General features: G+C 44.6%; 1 protein-coding gene across 5 annotated transcripts in view; it reads left to right on the plus strand.

Annotated features, from left to right (window-relative positions):
• Positions 1–19,740, plus strand: part of LOC147025942 (liprin-beta-1-like) — a 110,738-nt gene that overhangs the window by 12,625 nt on the left and 78,373 nt on the right. For all 5 annotated transcript variants that reach the window (XR_015058061.1, XM_085880854.1, XM_085880857.1 and 2 more), the window contains 2 exons: positions 16,427–16,514; positions 19,255–19,475. Coding sequence is in view for 4 of the 5 variants with exons in the window: in XM_085880854.1 (XP_085736980.1) it covers positions 16,427–16,514; positions 19,255–19,475 (309 nt within the window). In the remaining variant the exon portion in view is untranslated. The remainder of the gene's footprint in view (positions 1–16,426; positions 16,515–19,254; positions 19,476–19,740) is intronic.

A 19,740-nucleotide genomic window follows, 5' to 3' on the forward strand; every position in this document is an offset into this window, starting at 1 on the left:
TATGGATGGCCGTTGGCTCACAAGGAGCTCCTCCGCCCGTTGACAGGTTTTGTTTTTAATCCTGCTGGGTGCCCATATCCAAACACCCTCCTCACCAGAAAATCTGGTGGGGGAAACGGTTTAGTCGCCGACAACCCGACCATGGACCAGGTTAGTTCAGGTTTACATGGTACCTGTAGCAGGTCACAGATCTAAGCTGACCTGACATAGGTCTGACATAACCTGACCTGACACAGACCTAAAAGTTATCTAACATCTGTATATTACTAAAACCCTCATCTTGTATGTATGTATGTATGTATGTATGTATGTTCCCGAAATACAGCCAAAATGGTACACAATAGCGCAAAGATTTTAGTCCCACCTTACTCATCATTCTCCTGCGGTGTGCAGTATCAAGTTTCGTTCAAATCGGGCAAAGAAAAAAAAATTATTAAAAAATCAATTCCCGATTCAGTCAAGTACTCTTCGGGATTATTTGATCAATGCAAACAACCTCAGCGGTATACTTCACTGGAGCTAACTTTTTTTTTTCTTGAATTTTTTTTTCATCAACCGCTGTCACAACGGGAACCCAACGAGTTCACATGTCATCTAGTATCCTTTATATATGGTAAGCGAATCTTCCATGGCAAAGTTAAATGGTTTGAGCATTTTCAGCATTAACAACTTTCCATTTGCCCCGGTGGACAGCATTGTGAATGTGAAGGTTCCACTTCAAAACAGATGAGATAATAATACCTAATATTTTTCATATGATCAACCTTCCGCAGTACAGTAGTTTGGATTGTAAATAGAGGCCTCGGTTGAGGTTCTTTCATGAAACAAACTTCTATGAGGGCACACTTATCAGTATTCAACTTCATGTTATTTTTAATTGCCCATTGAGTAAAAACATTCAAAGCAGATTGGAGTGTCATCTTAGGTTGCCTGCCCCTTGAATTCTCAATAAGTGTAATGTCGTCAACACACATAAGGGCTAAGATTATGAGCTTAGTCATCGAGCTGAGTCATTGTATCATTAATTTGGGCCAGAAAACAGAAGGGGCCTAATTTGGTACACTGTGGTGCCCCTCCACTGAGGGTTCAATTTACAGATAAGATCCCCTTGTATGTAACAAATTGAGTTATTTTATCGAAGAAACTACATATCCAAGGAATTAAGGCAGGCCTGACACCCATTTGTATCAACTTTGTTCCAACCATATTGTGATTTATCAGATCAAAAGCTTTCGAAAAATCTGTAACAACCACTGAGTTGTGACTTAGTTGTTTATCAGCATGTTTCATATCAATTATTCATCAACTTAACAAGGTAGTGTGAAGTGGAATAACCTGCCCTGTTACCATACTGATTGATGTCAATATTGTATTTGATATCACTGAGTATCCATTCATTTGCAAAGGTTTCAGCTAATCTTGCAAAGTGATCAGTCAGGGATATTAGTCTGAGTTTGCTCCATGCTTATCTGGAGGTCTTCGAGATCAGGACAACAATTTTTGGGTTTTTCTTTTTTGACAACTTTTTGCCAACATCAGAAGGATGACAGACTGAGTCAAGCCCCCTGGTATTAATTCAACAGCTAAGCAGGATTTGAACTCAAGACCCAAGGATCCCAAGCCCACTACCCTAACCATTAAGCAAACACCAGCCATATCTTGGAAATTGTTCGGTAAGATATGGTCAGTGTGAACAAAGCTAACCTTGTCACAACCAAAAATCTTGACAGGTGGTTTTTTGCATTGGAAATAACTCAAGGTATTTGGAGTGACTATCGATGCCCCGGTTAGAATAGGTGTGCCATATCCCTGTGTGTCGTAAGAGGCGACCAGGGTTGCGTCAGGAAGGGCATCCGGCGTAAAAATCTATGCCAAATCATTATGCGGACAACAAAACGAATTTCCATACCGGATCGGTCGAGGCCCGGGTTACCAACGACCGCCACCGGTACCGGTGGTCAGCAGGGTACCAGTGGAAATTGTGGTACTGCTGGGCGAAGGAGGAGAAGGAGACGGGGAAGGCGAGTCCGGAGGCAGTGGGAGAGGAGGAAGGGTAGAAGTGTGCAGGTGAGAGTTGGAACTCTGAATGTTGGGACGATGACTGGCAAAGGGCGAGAGTTGGCTGATATTATGGAGAGAAGAAAGGTGGACATACTGTGTGTACAAGAGACCAAGTGGTTGGGGAGTAAGGCTAGGAGCATTGGAGGTGGTTTCAAACTGTTCTACCATGGTGTGGATGGGAGGAGAAATGGTGTCGGGGTAATCCTGAAGGAAGATTATGTCAAGAGGGTATTGGAGGTGAGGAGAGTGTCTGACCGGGTGATGAGTGTGAAGTTGGAAATTGAAGGGGTGATTATGAATGTCATCAGTGCATATGCCCCACATATGGGGTGTGAGATGGAGTATAAACTAGATTTCTGGAGTGAGTTAGATGAAGTGGTGGAGAGTGTATCCAAGGATGAAAGAGTGGTGATTGGAGCAGATTTCAATGGGCATGTTGGGGAAGGGAATAAAGAGGATGAGGAGGTGATGGGGAGGTACGGTCTCAACAAGAGAAATGTGGAAGGGCAAATGGTGGTAGAGTTTGCAAAAAGAATGGAAATGGCAGTGGTAAATACGTATTTCAAGAAGAAGGAGGAACACAGGGTGACATACAAGAGTGGAGGAAAGTGCACACAGGTGGATTACATCTTAAGCAGGAGATGCAACCTGAAAGAGATTAGTGACTGTAAGGTTGTGGCAGGGGAGAGTGTAGCTCGACAGCATCGATTGGTGGTCTGTAGGATGACTTTAGAGGTGAGGTTGAGGAAGAGAGTGAGGGCTGAACCAAGGACCAGATGGTGGAAGCTGAAGGAGAAAGACTGTTGCGTGAAATTTAGGGAGGAGGTGAGACAGGCGTTGGATGGTGGTAAAGATGGGTGGGATGAATGAGCAACTACAGCAGATGTGGTGAGGGAGATAGCTAGGAAGGTACTTGGTGTGACATCTGGACAGAGGAAGGAAGATAAGGAGACTTGGTGGTGGAACGATGAAGTACAGGAAAGTATAAGGAAGAAGGGGTTGGCGAAAAAGAAGTGGGATAGTCAGAGAGATGAAGAAAGTAGGCAGGAGTACAAGGAGTGGCGGCAAAAGGCAAAAAGAGAGGTGGCAAAGGCCAAGGAAAAGGCATATGACGAGCTGTATGAGAAGTTGGATACAAAAGAAGGGGAAAAGGATTTATACCGATTGGCAAGACAGAGGGACCGAGCTGGGAAGGATGTGCTGCAGGTTAGGGTGATAAAGGACATAAATGGGAATGTGCTGACGAGCGAGGAGAGTGTGTTGAGAAGTTGGATGGAGTACTTTGAGGAGCTGATGAATGAAGAAAATGAGAGAGAGAAGGTTGGAAGAGGTTGAGATAGTGAATCTGGAAGTGGGTGGATCAGTAAAGATGAAGTGAGGACTGCTATGAAGAAGATGAAAAGTGGAAAGGCGGTTGGCCCAGATGGTATACCAGTGGAGGCATGGAAGTGCTTAGGAGAGATGGCAGTGGGGTTGTGCACCAGATTGTTTTAATAAAGTCTTGGAAAGTGAGAGGATGCCGGAGGAGTGGAGATTCAGTGTACTGGTTCCGATTTTCAAGAATAAGGGTGATGTGCAGAGTTGTGGAAATTACAGAGGGATAAAGTTGTTAAGCCACACCATGAAGTTGTGGGAAAGAGTAGTGGAAGCAAGGTTGAGAGGAGAGGTGACGATCTGTGAGCAGCAATATGGGTTTATGCCAGGAAAGAGCACCACTGATGCAATGTTTGCTTTGAGAATGTTGATGGAGAAGTATAGGGAAGGCCAGAAAGAGTTACATTGTGTGTTTGTGTATTTAGAGAAAGCTTATGATAGGGTGCCAAGAGAGGAGTTGTGGCATTGTATGAGGAAGTCGGGAGTGGTGGAGAAGTATGTGAGGATCGTGCAGGATATGTATGAGGACAGTGTGACAGCGGTGAGGTGTGCGGTAGGAATGACGGACCGGTTTAAGGTTAAAGTGGGATTGCACCAAGGATCGACTCTGAGCCCTTTCCTGTTTGCAATGGTGATGGACAGGTTGACGGACGAGATCAGACTGGAGTCTCCATGGACTATGATGTTCGCGGATGACATCATGATCTGTAGGGAGAGTAGGGAGCAGGCTGAATCGAGCCTCGAGAGGTGGAGGTACGCACTGGAGGGAAGGGGAATGATAGTCAGTCGGAGTAAGACGGAGTACATGTGTGTAAATGAGAGGGAGGGTGGTGGTATGGTGCGGTTGCAAGGAGTTGAAATGGGGAAGGTGGATGGGTTTAAATACTTGGGATCAACTGTCCAAAGTAACGGAGAGTGTGGGAGAGAAGTGAAAAAGAGAGTGCAAGCAGGATGGAGTGGGTGGAGAAGAGTTGCAGGAGTGATTTGTGACAGAAGGGTAGCTGCAAGAGTGAAGGGGAAAGTATATAAGACGGTAGTGAGACCAGCTCTGTTGTATGGTTTGGAGGCGGTGGCACTAACAAAAACACAGGAAGCGGAGCTGGAGGTGGCAGAGTTAAAGATGCTGCGATTCTCGTTGGGAGTGACGAGGATGGACAGGATAAGGAATGAGTATATTAGAGGGACAGCGCAGGTTGGACGGTTTGGAGACAAAGTGAGAGAGGCGAGATTGAGATGGTTTGGACATGTGCTCAGGAGGGAAGAGGAGTATATCGGGAGAAGGATGTTGAAGATGGAGCCGCCAGGCAAGAGGAGAAGAGGAAGGCCAAAGAAGAGGTTCATGGATACGGTGAGGGCGAACATGCGGGTGGTTGGAGTGGCAATGGAAGATGTGGAGGATAGAGCGAAATGGAGACGGTTGATCCGCTGTGGCGACCCCTAACGGGAGCGAGCCGAAAAAAGAAGAAGAGAAGATTTGGAGTGACTATCGAACAGTATGAACATTTGCTGTCTCTCAAGTTCAGCAAAGTCTACATGCAACCTTTGCCATACGCTAGCAGTTCATTTCCATGACTGGAAAGGCATGGATAGTGACATCTTGCTCACCGACTGACATGTGGTACACTGACGCACTATGAGCGCCAATTCCTTATCCAAACTTGGCCACCAGAGGTAGCTGTTGTCTCAACTCTTTTTCATACACATTCCAAAATGCTGATCATGCAAATCTTCCAACAGTCAAGACCTGAACTTATTCGGGATTGTAATTCTTACTCCGCACAAGATACAACCCTTGTCTTTTGAAAACCCCTTTCTTCTCATGAAATAACGACTCAACTCTTCCTGCGACACATGTTTTGGCCAACCCTTAACTACATAGTCATGTATGCTCGATAAAACTGGGTTGGATTTTGTTTCTCTGCCAAAGTCATCCACTGTGATCAGCTGCTCATCTAGGCCTGGTGTTGGCTTAGTGGTTAGGGTGGTGGCTTGGGATCCTAGGGTCCTGAGTTCAAGTCCCGTTGGCCGCTGAATTAAAATACACCAGGAGGTTGACTCAGCCTGTCATCCTTCCGAGGTTGGCAAAATGAGTACCAGTGTACTGTAAAAGGGACGCTGCATCAGCAGCATAGCCGCGTCCCATCCAATGATGCAACCAGCAGCCACAGGCTGCACTCGATAGAGAGAGAGCTGCTCATCTATGAGTGAAATGTGGAAAACATTCTTTCTTTCCACAGTCAACTGCACCGCCAGCCAATACGTTGGAGCAGCATTACATGATCAACTCATCGTCTATACTCAATATCATGATAGGTACTTGCTGACACAATTATAACCCACCTTTGCATATTGGCTGATGCTAAGGTTGGACTGGTGGACTTGATGGGAGGAATACCTGCAGGGGTTTCTGGTCTGTCACAATGGTAAACTTAAGTTGTATCTCCTGTAATATGTAAATAATATCACTGTAACATATTCTGGTTGCATTGTGGGAGGTCATGTGACTTGTTGAAGGAATCGTGCCAGGCGTGATTTTTACTGCCACTGTTGTGTGAAGAGACGGCGGTGCGTGTTCTCACTGTGCAGGCTCTCATTTCCAGAAGGCAAACCATACCACCATCTTGTGTGGTCTTTTCATTGCAAACCAGATACTTGGGCATGTTCTTATTACAAGATAAACTGTGTTCTCCAATACCGTTGTGGTTTCTCTGATTAATTGCTGCATTGGTCACAATTGGCACAGCAACCAGGATCAAGGGATATACAGTTCCTTGACTTTGCAAGAAATCGTGGACTTAGGGTGGCTGGTTCATGGTTTCAGTACTCGTGGTCTCATAGCTGGACTTGGTATTCCAACACTGGTGCTGTGGCAAAGAAGATTGACAATGTGCTCATTGATGGTCACTCATGGATGATTCAGAACTGCAACGTCTACCGGAGTGCTCAGTTCCTCAATACTGACCACAGGCTTGTGGTTTTAACTCTGAGGTTGCAGCTAAAATCCATGAGGATGGTACCATCCCAGTCTCGGCTGGAGGAGTTTGTGAACGGGCTGAGTAGGGATTTGGGGGTCTTGATGTTTCAGGGAATCCTGAATAGTTGTGGAGTGCTTTCAAGACTGCCATCTTTGATGTAGCTGGTGGATGTCTTGGAACCCACCATCAAGGTGAAGAAGAACTTTGTCTCCCAACGGAAACTGGATACCATTGACCAGAGTCACAGGACCAGGCTTATGGGCAGAGCTGAGCTATTCAGGTAGTTGAGGCATAAAAGTGTACATGTGCTGAGTGTTGTCAAGGAGTCCTATATGCGAGGAGTCTGTTAAAGGGGAGGGCATCACCCATGGTCAAGTGATTTTCGTCCTCTTACAGAGGAATTTGTGCATTGCGTTCCTCCAACTCTGTCCCTTGGTGTACTGCAACTAGAGCTGAGTTTAGTAAGCTCTTGACAGATGAGTCTGAAGTCGCCTGCTCGGTCGGTTACTTTGAGTGGCTGTACCAGGCTGACACCCTAACTGTTAAGTTGGATGTCAGGGGTGTAAGTATCCCTTTTGCTGACCCAATAATCAACTGGGAACTGCCTTCATTTGTGGAAACATGCTGCGGTGAAGCAGTTCAAAGGGGGTAAAGCTCCAGGGATCTGTGGTATTCATGCTGAACTTCTCAAGTCTGATGGAAATGCTGAACTTTTGTCATTGCATGCAGTTCTGAGCTCTGTTTGGAGCACAGGCACCATCCAAACTGACTGGAAGAGGGGCCTTGTTGTCCCTTTCTGGAAAGGGAAAAGTGATCACCAGGACTGCAACAACTTCCGAGGGGTGACGCTGTTCTCAGTGCTGGACAAGGACTTTGCTTGGAAGCTTGGATAATTGTTGATAGGGTTCGCCACCATCTGCTTGAGCACCAATGCCTAGAGCAGTCGAACTTCACAATAAAGAGGACAATGATTGACCATATCCTTGCTCTTCGGGACCTCACTGAACGCAGATGAGTTTGGACAGGGGCTGCTCACAACCAATGTTGACCTCCATAAAGTGTTCAATTCAGTTATTCAGGATGCCCTCTGGAGGATTCTCCATCTTCATGGTGTGCCACCAAAGCTGATCAATTGGATTTCTGAACGACACTGATTTCTGAAGTTCTTCAGGGGTGTGTGCTGGCCCCCACACTTCTCAACTGTTGTATGTATGGGATTCTGGAGAAGATGTCAGAGAGATCAAGCTGCAGTGCAATGTTCGGGAGTGCCACGATCTCTGACCTTGATTTCACAGAATATTCAGTCATCTTTGAGGAGTCACTGGATATCCTTTTGGGGGCCCTCGAGACACTGAATGAGGAGTCGGAACCGCTGGGATTATGGGTTTCCTGGGTCAAAACTAAAATCCAGGCTTTTGTTGACATCTTGGATGCTGCTATCTTGTTTGTATCTGTTTGTGGTGAGGATATTGAGGTCATGGAGGGATTCACTTACCTTGGCAGTGATATTCATCTCTCCGCATGTTGGGAGCCAGAGGTCAAGAGATGTCTGGGTCAGGCCTGGGGCGTCATGCTTTCACTGGATCATGGAGTGTGGTGCAGTCATTACCTATGCAGGAGGATGAAAGTCTAAGTCTTTAAGTCCTTGGTCATTCCAGTCTTCCTCTCTGAAAGGTGGGACTTGGACTCTGACCAAGGATCTCAGATGGAGATTTAACACCTTTGGCACCATGTCTCTACGGAGAATCCTTATCTGTCCCTGGTCAAACTTTGTGTCCAACGAGTAGTTGCTGAGCGAGACACAGATGAGATTTAATACCTGTAATGTCCGTGATCGTCAGCTGCGGCTGCATGGACATGTGGCTCGTTTTCCTGACGCTGATCCTGCTCACCAGATTCTCTCAGCGAGACAGCGTCATGAGTGGAGGAGGCCAAACGGACCGACCACATGTCTTGTGGTTGCAGCAGGTCGATCAGCATCTCAAAGAGATGGGGATGGGCCACGTATCTGCCTGGGGGATATCCAGATGGCACCCACAGGAGAACCAGTGGAAAGTGGACACAGAAACGTGCTGCTCCGGTGCATGCTCCTATACCTGACCTGACCTGACACAAGTGCCAGGCACCCTGGTGGTGAATGTGATTCATCACACACGTCTCCTCCTGACTGAGAGACTTGGTCCAGCATATTTCAAACTCAATAGCACTTTTAACCAGCAATAGGCCCAGATATTAGAAGTGTTTGAACAACTAGCCAAGCTGGGAGATGATACTGAGAAGATTTGGTATGTGAAGATGAGGGATAGATGTACTGTTCGATTACTAGCCTGATCTGTTCTAGCTGTAGAAGCCACTAGTAAGGAGGGGCCACGAGGTAGCACGTATGTGGCATCAGTTGAGCAACTCCCAGAGGGGGAAGGCAACCTACCTCAGAATGTTTTCCTGATAAGCACTTGCCTAGAGGTCCACGATGGTGCGTTCTCAGTGCAGTTGGTGAATTTGGGTATAATCGAATCACGATGGTGCGTTCTACGCTCAGTGTTCTACACATGTAGAGGTAGTACTCATCGATAACTATGAGTTTCACTGAGTCCCAGCTGATGACGTGGTTCGGATATGGTCAGTCGATGTTCAAGAAATGGATAATGAGCGACATATTCCTGGGAATATTGATGAATCCGACGGCACTACGGAGCAAAAAGCAGCATTATGTTCTTTGGCCTCTCTGAATCGTAAAGAATTTGCCCTCACTGAGGGGGACGAGGGATGTACTGAAGAAATCACTCATGAAATTGTCACTGACAATGACGTACCAGTGATGCAACCATATCACAGAATTCCCCCCAGTCAGTACCAGGAGGTGAAAGACCACATCAGTCAACTGTTGGAGAAGGGACTAATTCGACCAAGTACAAGTCCATACGCCTCACCCATTATCTTGGTGCACAAAAGGGACACCTCTTTACGCATAGCATGTGTGTGGATTTCCGACGGTTGAATGCCAAAACCCGACGTGACACTTTTCACCTTCAAAGGATCGAGGAATCAATCGATGCCCTGTAGGGAGCACAATTGTTTTTGATGTTAGACCTTGCCAGTGTATAACACCAAGTGACAATCAAAGGTGAAGACTGCATTTGCCACACCGATTGGGCTTTACAAATACAACACCATGCTGTTTGGGCTTTGTAATGCATCAGACACATTCCAGAGGTTCATGATGTTCTGCTTTGGAGATCTAACATTTGAAACATTTACTGGTCATCGTCGATGACATCTTGATATTTTCCAGGACGTTTGAAGAACACCTGGAATGTTTAGATCTTGTGTTGACACAGTTGGAAGCCCACCATTTAGTGAGTCTGGTCGATGGCCAGTCGATCATACCTGTATGTAGTTTCGCATCAATTTGTTAAGTGGTTCTGGAGAAGAAGTTTTTTTTTTTAAATGTTTTCATTTTCAATCCAATATGACCGCCAGACAACGTGACTGATAATGTCATAAATTTAATTCTTCACTCGCATCTGGTCGTAGATCAGATATATGAAGTTTTGGATTTTTCGGATAGGAATTTCTATTCAACCAATTCTGGCTGGAATACCACTTCACCAATTATGTCGTTATCACCGTAAACACCCCATGGGGAGTTGATGACATACGTCAAGTTTCAATTTTTTTTCGTCGAGTAGTTTCAGACCAAATTTTTATTTGTGACCGGTGACATCAGAGTTATCAGGAACATATTCTCCGTGGGGAGTCCCCCCTATCTTTAAAGTTTTGCGTTGATCGGATAATTGGTTGCAGAGAAAAACATTTTTAAAGCGAAAATACATAGACATGGACACACACACACACACACACACACACACACACACACACACACACACACACACACACACACACACACACACACACACACACACACACACACACACACATTTAGACCTGACCACAAATCCGTCAAACAGAAGTTAACAGAGAATGATATTGTGAGAAGAATGACAAAGTGCAACTCATTTGTGAACGCAATTGAGGAAAATCCTGACCTCTTGGATGACATATTGTTCTCCGATGAGGCCCATTTTCTCCTGTGTGGTCATGTGAATAGTAGATACAACATATTATGGGGAAGCGAAAAGCCTGACTTTATGTTACAAAGACCACTTCACTCAGTAAATTGCACTGCCTGGATGGTTATCTCAAAGCATGGAATAATTGAGCCAGTTTTGGTTTGAGGACAGGCAAGGAACACTCAGACTGTGAATAAGGAACATTACACATTGAAGTTTTGTAATATTTCTCGGAAGCCCTGGGTGAGATGTATGGAGTTGACTGGGAAAAACAGCAGTTTCAACAGGATGGGCTCCCCTTCACTGTGCAACTCTGATACTGCAGTGACTTGAATTCTGCTGATTTCTTCCTGTGGGGCTTCTTGTAAGACCGGGCGAATGAATGAGAGATGGCCAGAGACCATCTCAGAGCTTCAGAAAGCCATCACCACTGAAATGCAGGCCATTGGTCAAGAACAGTGCATACAAATCATCAATAGCCTTGCTCAACATGTGGCCCTCTGCATTGAGTGAAATGGTACCCATTTGGAGCACATCCTCAAAAATCTAGGTCGTCAGTAATTTATTTGTAAAATTGTGAATTTTTTTTGGAGACAACTGAAATTTTCAGTGATATCTTGACGATGAGTGACTAATACGATCTGTAAAGTTTGTTAAGTTTGATTCAATAATATTAAAGTTATTAAACTCTTCCTGGGGTCCACTTTTTTGGGGTGCACCCTGGAGATCATTTGATCTACATACAGTTTTTATTGTCAGACCAATGTTTATTGATTTCTCTAGTGCTTTCAATACCATTGTAACACACATTAATTGAAAAGTTACAGAAATTAGATGTCACACCTGGGCTTTCAAGATTAATTCACAGTTTTCTTACAGATAGACCACAATGGTAATGTGTAATGATATTGTTGTGGTTGACCAAATTCGCAAACCACCATTCAGGTCCCTTAGGTGAGATATCTCGGTAAGTATATGTGTAGTTAGGCCCAAACCCGTTGTCTAGAGGGAATAAATGTCATTCATGCGGGCTGCGACTCTTCAGGATAGCCGTTTTTCTTTTGCTATCTTTATTTTGGACCAACCGCCATTGTTACCACCACCAACCACAACATCAACCACCCACCGCGGCGCCGCTTCCCGTCACACCTCGCAACCGTCGCATCGCCACCGTTCTTGCGCCACTTGTGGGTACCGGTGTTGGACTCGTGCAGGGCGCGCGCCGAACAGCGTGTACAAAACCACGGATTTTCAGCTCCAAAAACGGATCAAAAACGACACACGCCCACTTTTGTTCCGTCCAATCGGTGAGCGAGGGGCAATTTGGCCCCGCCTCCAGGGCGTTGGAGGGCGATCGCTATATGCAAATTTATGGATCAAAAAGCATTCACGCCCACTTTTTCTCGGGCCAATGGGGAGCGAGGTGAAAGGTCGAAGGCAGGGGGTCAAAGATGAGAGAGCGAAGCCATGGGGCTTATATAAGCGACCGCGTTCGTCAGTCAAGTCAGTTAAGACTTCGCAGTCGGTGGAGTTGGGAAGAAGAATTGGTTGTTGGTCGTCGTCGTCATATGCGTTGGAGTCGGAGCGAAGAGGACGGAGCTGTGGAGAGGCGGCGAAGGCAGACGAGGGGGTGCTCGCGTGGTGCCGGGAGCTGCACACCAGGGAGGCCGATGGCGCGACCTGGTCGAGGTGGAGACGCTCGTCGCGGGACTCGAGGCAGAGTAGAAATCCTCCTTTCCCCCGAGCATCAGCAACCCCCTCCTGTTTCCCCCCGCGCTGAGATAGTGCGACCAAGGGGGCCCCTTTCCCACCCCCTACCAGACACTGTCCGCGAGGCCCGCGGAGTTGAGGCACCATCGCCGCTCCGCGTCTCATCACCAGACGGGTAGGCCCGACCCGGTCTCGGCCTCAGGCCCGCCTCATCCTTGAGGGTTCTCTTTTCTTTTGTTTTTGGGAATGTGTGTTGTCGGCGCCGTCTGTGAAGTAAAATTGTATAAGTGTTGCCGTGTGCTCGCGTAGTCGGTATTAGCTCTGCATTGTGTTTCTTTTCCTTCTATGTGCTTTTGGTGGGATTGCATTGTGTTTCTTTTCCTTTTCTATGTGCTTTTGGTGGAATTGAATATGTGTGCTTTCCGTTCATCGCGAATAAATGTGCTTTGTGTTGAACTGTTTCCCGCTTCGCTTCGTCATTTCTTTCATTGAATCCTCATCTTGCTTCACGTAAAGGGTTGGTAGTGGGCTGAATACGCCCGATAATTAATCGAACCGTCGAGGTCGACGAATAACACCGCTCGGTTATCCCGATAGTACGGAACGGGTCGCTTAAGTGGCCCGTGTCCGAAGTCGACCTGCGGCGAGGTGCGATCGCCCGGTCTACCCTCCGTGTGGGTACTTAGGTAGGTCGAATTTGGCGAGCAACCCTATCCCACGCGGGGGCCGATTGGCTCGATCGTGGTGAGACTGAAAGGTCCACCCGTGACTGGTTCCCGGCGTTAGTCCGAGAGGGTCACGACTGGATTGTCCGTCCGGTGGGCGACGTGCCGCGATTCGAGTTACGTGGCCGTTCGCACGCCGGCGGGCGCGAATCCGTAACAATATATTCCGTGTCAGGGTTTTGAGTATGCCTGTTGTTGGCTTAATGTTTAGGGTGGTGAGCTTGGGATCCTAGGGTTCTGAATTCAAATCCCATTCTACCATTGAATTAATACCAGGTGGGGTTGGCTCAGCCTGTCATCCTTCCAAGGTTAGCAAAATGAGTACTTGCTTGCTTGGATGATTGAGCCATTTGAGTTTCCTGTGTTGGAGTGGTGACCTGTCGAGGATTGTGCCCAATCGCCCAGGGGACTGCTTGAACAGCATTGATGCTCTACACAGAGTATGGCCCAGATGGAAGGATGATTCTGAATCTATGCACACCACAAGGTTTTGTTGTATCCCTCATTTTGTTTTCCTTGACTGCTGCAGTTCAAGTGCTAATTGGAGTGTTATTAAGTATGCTGATGATATAGTAATTAGTAGGTTCCTACTGAACGATAAGCATGAATATGTGAACTAAGTTCAGAAGAATGTAGACTGGTGTGACGTCATTATTTGGTCAACAAGTCAACAAGGGTGTGACGTCTTAATGTTAACAAGACAAACGAAAACTATTTTTGATTTTCGCAGCTTCGCAGGTGATCATGAACCTTTGATTATTCATGATCAAAGTACAGAACAAGTCTCTCAGCATCAGTATTTGGGCACAGTGATAAATAATAAATTGAAATGGAACGATTATTCCCAAGTTTTGGCTGGTAAAGCAAACCAAAGTTTGTATTTTTTTAAAGGAAATCAAGAGAGTTTCATGTCGATAATAGCATTTTTGTTATTTTATATCAGTCCTTAATTAAAAGAATTCTTTCCTTCAATTTGATGTGTACATTTGGTAATTTTTCAAAAGAGATTGTTAAGAAATTGGAAAGACTCAGAAAGATTGCCCAGCATGTATTACGGACAAACATTCCCCCAATTTGTACATTGTATGAGAAACGTGCTGTGTTGAAGGTTCATATGAGAATGTGGAATCCATCGCACCCACTTCATCATTACCTTCGCCTACGAAGGTGGATGCAGGTTATGTTTTCGCCCCTATCTGTTGGGTGGTCGCTAGACTACCCTTAGTCTCAGGTTTTCCGTCTGTCTGTTGGGTGGTCGCTAGACTACCCTTAGTCTCAGGTTTTCCGTTTGTCTGTTGGGTGGTCGCTAGACTACCGTTTTTCTCAGGTTTTCTGTCTGTCTGTTTGTATGCAATGAACAACTCTGGAGGCCAGAGGAGTCAACCGATTTTGATGAAACTTGACTGGTAGGTTCATACCAGGATCTAGTTATATGCTTTTGAGCACCGTTGCTATGGACGCCACCGTTGTCTAGCAACAGGACTTTGAAAATTTTGAAAAAAATCCGATTTTTTTTTTTTTTTTTTTTAGAAAATCAAAAATCGGCTTCCGTGCTTTTATGCGCACTATAGTCAAACTCTTTCTCAAAAAAATTCAGCCCGATCTGTCAAAAACTGTATGACTAGTATACAATTATATTACTATATGCTTTCGCCCCAACGTTCGCGTTAGGATTCCCTAACGTAGGGTTAGGGAATCGAACACAAATGATGAATGGACAGTTGCTCATCATGTTCCTTTATGGAACAACGAACGGCAAAATGCCATCTGATGTGTTCTCTGATCTACATATTTCAAATTCGCCTTTGTCTCGCGACCATCCATGTTGCCTACCGGCTTGCTGGATTCGCTATATATGCTAGATATCCCTTATTGTCGGGTTTTCCGTGTGTGTGTGTGTGTGTGTGTGTGTGTGTGTGTGTGTGTGTGTGTGTGTGTGTGTGTGTGTGTGTGTGTGTGTGTGTGTGTGTGTGTGTGTGTGTGTGTCTGCAACGCGAGGCTCCACAGCACGAACCCGCAAACCGATTTCGATGAAACTTGGCGAACAGGTGCCATATGGTCTGGGAATGTGCGCGTTTGAATTTCGTTGCCTAGCAACCACCCGTTGCTGTGCAGCGGCCGAAAAACCGCGTACAGTATTTTCAATACTTGTCCTTCAGTTTTGAATGTAGAGAAACAAGACTTAGAAATTAAACACTTTGAGATATTTAGAAAATTTCACTCGAGCCGATTTTTGATTGAGGTTTTATTTTCCAAATGGTAGTCCTTCAAAAATCGGGTGTCTATTTACCGTCATTTTTTATGAGGGGCTTAGGAAAGTGGGCGGAGCTTAGGGAAAGTGGACGTGGTTGATGAAAAGTGGGAGTGGCGTAGGAAAGTGGGCGTGGCTTATGAAAATATTGTGTGGCTCAGGAGGTGTGGTCAAACAAGAGCATTGAGAGAAGTTTATCGGAGTGTGTGTGTGTGTGTGTGTGTGTGTGTGTGTGTGTGTGTGTGTGTGTGTGTGTGTGTGTGTGTGTGTGTGTGTGTGTGTGTGTGTGTGTGTGTGTGTGTGTGTGTGTGTGTGTGTGTGTGTGTGTGTGTGTGTGTGTGTGTGTCTGCAACGCGAGGCTCCACAGCACAAACCAGCAAACCGATTATTTTTCAAATGGTAGTCCTTCAAAAATAGGGTGTCTATTTAACGTCATTTTTAATGAGGAGTGTCAGTTGGCAAAATACGCAATAGGAAAAATCTTGTTAGGCAGAGGAACAATTGTATGTGAACCAATACGTCTTGGCAATGAATCTTCGTCGGTGGATCGCTCAGAATGAAAATCATCGTATCCAGCACTTCGATCCAAGCAAATCCCTCGTCGCCTACCGGCTTGTCTATCTGTTTGTTTGACTGTGAGAAGGATATCTCAAAACGTTATGGACAGATTCAAACGAAACTTGGCAGACAGGTTGGTTGGGTGACAATGAAGAATTGATTCGATTTTGGTGAAGATCCAAATCCGGATCTGGATATGAGAATTATTTCATTTTTAAAGTGATTCTTCACCATTGAGAGATGGGGCCAAAAACGATGTGTATCTTGATATTTCAAAAAGTTAAGGACGGGTTATGACAAAACTCGGTGGATGAGTTGGTTAGGTGACAAGCCGATTCGGTTTTGGTTAAGCTCCAGATTCAGATCCGACCTATCAGTGGGATATAAAATGTAAACTGTTCAGCCTGGCAGAGATCTGCACTCTACCAATTGCCGTTGAAATTGTTTTAGTTTTAATCGTTCAGCTATTCACCTTCATGCACTACTTACTTACCTTGTTCTTTCATTTTAGACTCATTTTTGCCAAATTCAATTCACATGTTTAATACTAATGTGAAAAGGGTGTGATGCACCCTTTTTGAATTGCCAGCAGATTAAAATTTCCATGTTTCACATATCCAATTAAAAATAATAAATAAATGAATGATACAATATTCTACGTACCTCGTTGTCAATTGATGTCATTGTCATGGTACCTCTCAGGAAGATGGTGCAGCAGGTGAGGCATGCACACTTTGGACAATCGGCGAGTGTGACATGACCCACATGAAGATGGACACCATGGTCACTGGTATGGAAGAGATGAATGAGATCGTTAATCTCGGTTCAGTAAACATTTTAAAATTTACATTACCACTGAGATTAAAGGTTAAAATATACAGTTTTCACGAAATATCTACTTATAAAACACATCATATGATGGTGTTACAATGGGATTGAAATGTGTTTATTGTTTTTATGAGCTTTCTGTACAAATCTTATAAAAACACATTGTTGCGATTCCAAACTGATTTGATCTGAGATTATTTATACATTGTGGAATGCAAAAGTATTAACCCACCTGCCAAAGTTTTCACATTTTCATGCCACCTGAGCATATTTAATGAAGCTTTCAAATCAAACCTAATATATTTTGTCTTCACAAACCACTCCAAAGTGATAATGCTAAAAAATGCAGATAAAATGTGAATAAGTTAGATTACAGCGGAAATCAAATGATTCTCAGTTACATTCGTATTCAACCCCATTGCCTAATTAACCCTAAATCACTTCAGCAGCAAATTATTTGTTTGAAACGTTACAACATAAGTGTAATCAGTTTCACCTGAATGTAATCAGTGACTTAACTTAAAAATTAAGCTCCCCCACTTATCTAAGGAGTTTTAATGTGCATCTCACTTGGTCAACCAACAAGGCAAACATGAAGTCGAAGGAGCTTTCCAAATAAGTCAGACATAAAGTGGTGGAGAAGAATCGTTCAGGAGAGGGTTATAAGAAGATTTCAAAATCACTCATTATCCCTTTGAGTACGGTGAAATCCATCATTAAGAAGTGGAAGATGGATTATACTACCCATACTCTACTCAGATCAGGCCACCCATCAAAACTCAGCAGCTGGGAAAGCAGGAAACTGGTTTGGGATGTCACTGTAAATCCAACAATGACTTTGAAAGGTCCGCAAGGCTCTATGTCCGTGATGGGGGTCAGTGTTCATCAATCAACAATATCCTGTTCCCTTCACAAAGCTGGCCTCCTCCAATCTGGCCTCCAGGTGGCAATAAAAAAGCCATGACTGAAAAAGACACATCTAAAAGCTCAAAAGGAGTTAGTAAGAAAAGCACCTTAATGATACTGTTGGCGTGTAATGTTTTTGTGTAACACGTGTAACACGAGACAAAAGTTGAACTTTTTAGTCGAAATTCAAAGCGTTACGTCTGGCATAAGCCAAACACTACATATCACCGAGTGAACACCATCCCTACTGTCAAGCATGGTGATAGTAGCATCATGTTGCGGGGCTGCTTTTCATCAGCAGGGACTGCCAAGCTTATCAGGATAGAAGGGACACTGGATGGTGCAAAGTACCGCAGAATCCTTGATGAAAACCTGCTTCAGTCAGCCATGAATATTAAACTGGGTGGGAGATTCACATTTCAACAGGACATTGATCCGAAGCACAAAGCTAAAGCCACACTGGAGTTGCTGAATAAGAAGAAAATAAATGTTCTTGAGTTGCCCCGTCAAAGTCTTGACTTGAACCCAATTGAACATTGATGGTGAGACTTGAGGATTGCAGTCCATCGACGATCCCCATCAAACTTGGCAGAACTAGAGCAATTTTCACGTGAAAAATGGGCAAACATTTCACCATCTCTCTGTACAAAGCTGGCATAGACTGATCCAAAAACACTCATAGCAGTCATTATTGCAAAAGGTGCTTCCATCAATTGCTGACCTCAGAGGCTGAATACTTTTCCAACCAGTGAATTTTGATTTGTTCATATATTTTGCAGGTATTCCTGACATGTAACCTCCTTCAACTATAACATTGTTTAGTTTGATCTCTTCAGTTATGAAGAAAAAGTTCATTTGGAAAAATAGTTTCTTTCTAATAAATAATTCATTTCAATGTGCCATTATTGGTTGGGATGACTACTTTTGCAGGCCACTGTAAACTTTCCAAAATTGCAGCAGGTATAACAGAGTGAAAAAATGGTGTGTGTACGTGTGTACGTTTTTCGAATTTATAAGGGAATATTCTCAATAAGAATTGCAATTAAAAAATATGTAGAGATTTAACACAAACCACATTGTTTCACATTCCTGAACCAACAATATTAACATTTCTCCTGCAGTTCTTCATTCATATGCAGCACGAGGCTGCAGGGTAGCATCACTGGCTGGGGGCACAGCTACGCCACTGTTGCAATGCCCTCTGCTAGTTAGGGCAGGAATTTCTCATTTGGCCACGGTGCCAGCAATAGCTTGCCTACTTTTTACAAAGGACACCATGGGATCTTTAATATCCACCAACAAATGCTAGTATAAAGGACACCCAGTTTAACATCCATCCAAGGGACAGCATCCGCATTGATGAATCACCTCACCTGTGAAACATCAGGATGACAAATTGTAGCTGGATCAGGATTCAAACCCAGGCTAGACAGCTGATAGTTGACTGTGCATACCTCTAGGCCATCCTGTAAGCCCTCTCCTGCAGTGAGGTGGTTGTTCTAAAATTCGAGTTGGTGGTTGTTCTGAAAATCCTCCGGGAGTGAACAGCAACTTCCTTGTATAGGGGACATCCACGGGGTCATACGCTGTTGGTCTTTCTCAGTTTACATCTAATTCAGAAACAGTCAGCTATTGTACTGCTGTCTTTTAGCCAAGTTTGAGATTCCCTTTTAAGACAAAGTGTTTAAAGACAAAATGGATTAGCATGATCCTCCTTTGTTTCTTCCAGATTAATTCATTGTTTAATACACTGAATGTCCACAGTAATAATTGTCGCACTTTCTGTTACAATGCAGATGCACAAGACATGCGAGTGGAAATGTATGAAAGGGCTGCAGAAGGCAACAAGTGTTGGGACAACGAGAAGGATGGCGTGGAACTGCAGGTGCTGCGCTTGGCTGAGGAATTGCGAGCGGCGCTGGAGTTCCTCGGCAATAAGGATCAGCTGGAGGAGTTGAGAAGTCAAGTCCCAGATTCTACAGCCATGGTTTTGCAGCACTGGTTACAACAGCGAATGGTAAGTTTGCAGATTCATTGGGAGGAGTGAGGCAGGAGTTTATTTCTGACACCAAAGTTGTTTCCCATATTATTATATAACATATTCGGTCAAACATGTACAGACAAATACCAAAACATACAGCAAGTCGTTCATCAAGTAACTGCTGAAAGAAGCTTTTGATGTGTTTTGCTGGAATAAATTCTCCAAACCCCTCTTTTTACAGCTTTGGAGCATCCTCCAACGAGTAATAAAACAACTGCGAAAAAGTTGTTCATATGAAGCA

The sequence above is a fragment of the Eptatretus burgeri genome, chromosome 5 (genome assembly GCF_056783735.1).
Source record: "Eptatretus burgeri isolate ZD-2024b chromosome 5, Ebu_testis_v1, whole genome shotgun sequence".
Lineage (NCBI taxonomy): Eukaryota > Metazoa > Chordata > Myxini > Myxiniformes > Myxinidae > Eptatretus > Eptatretus burgeri.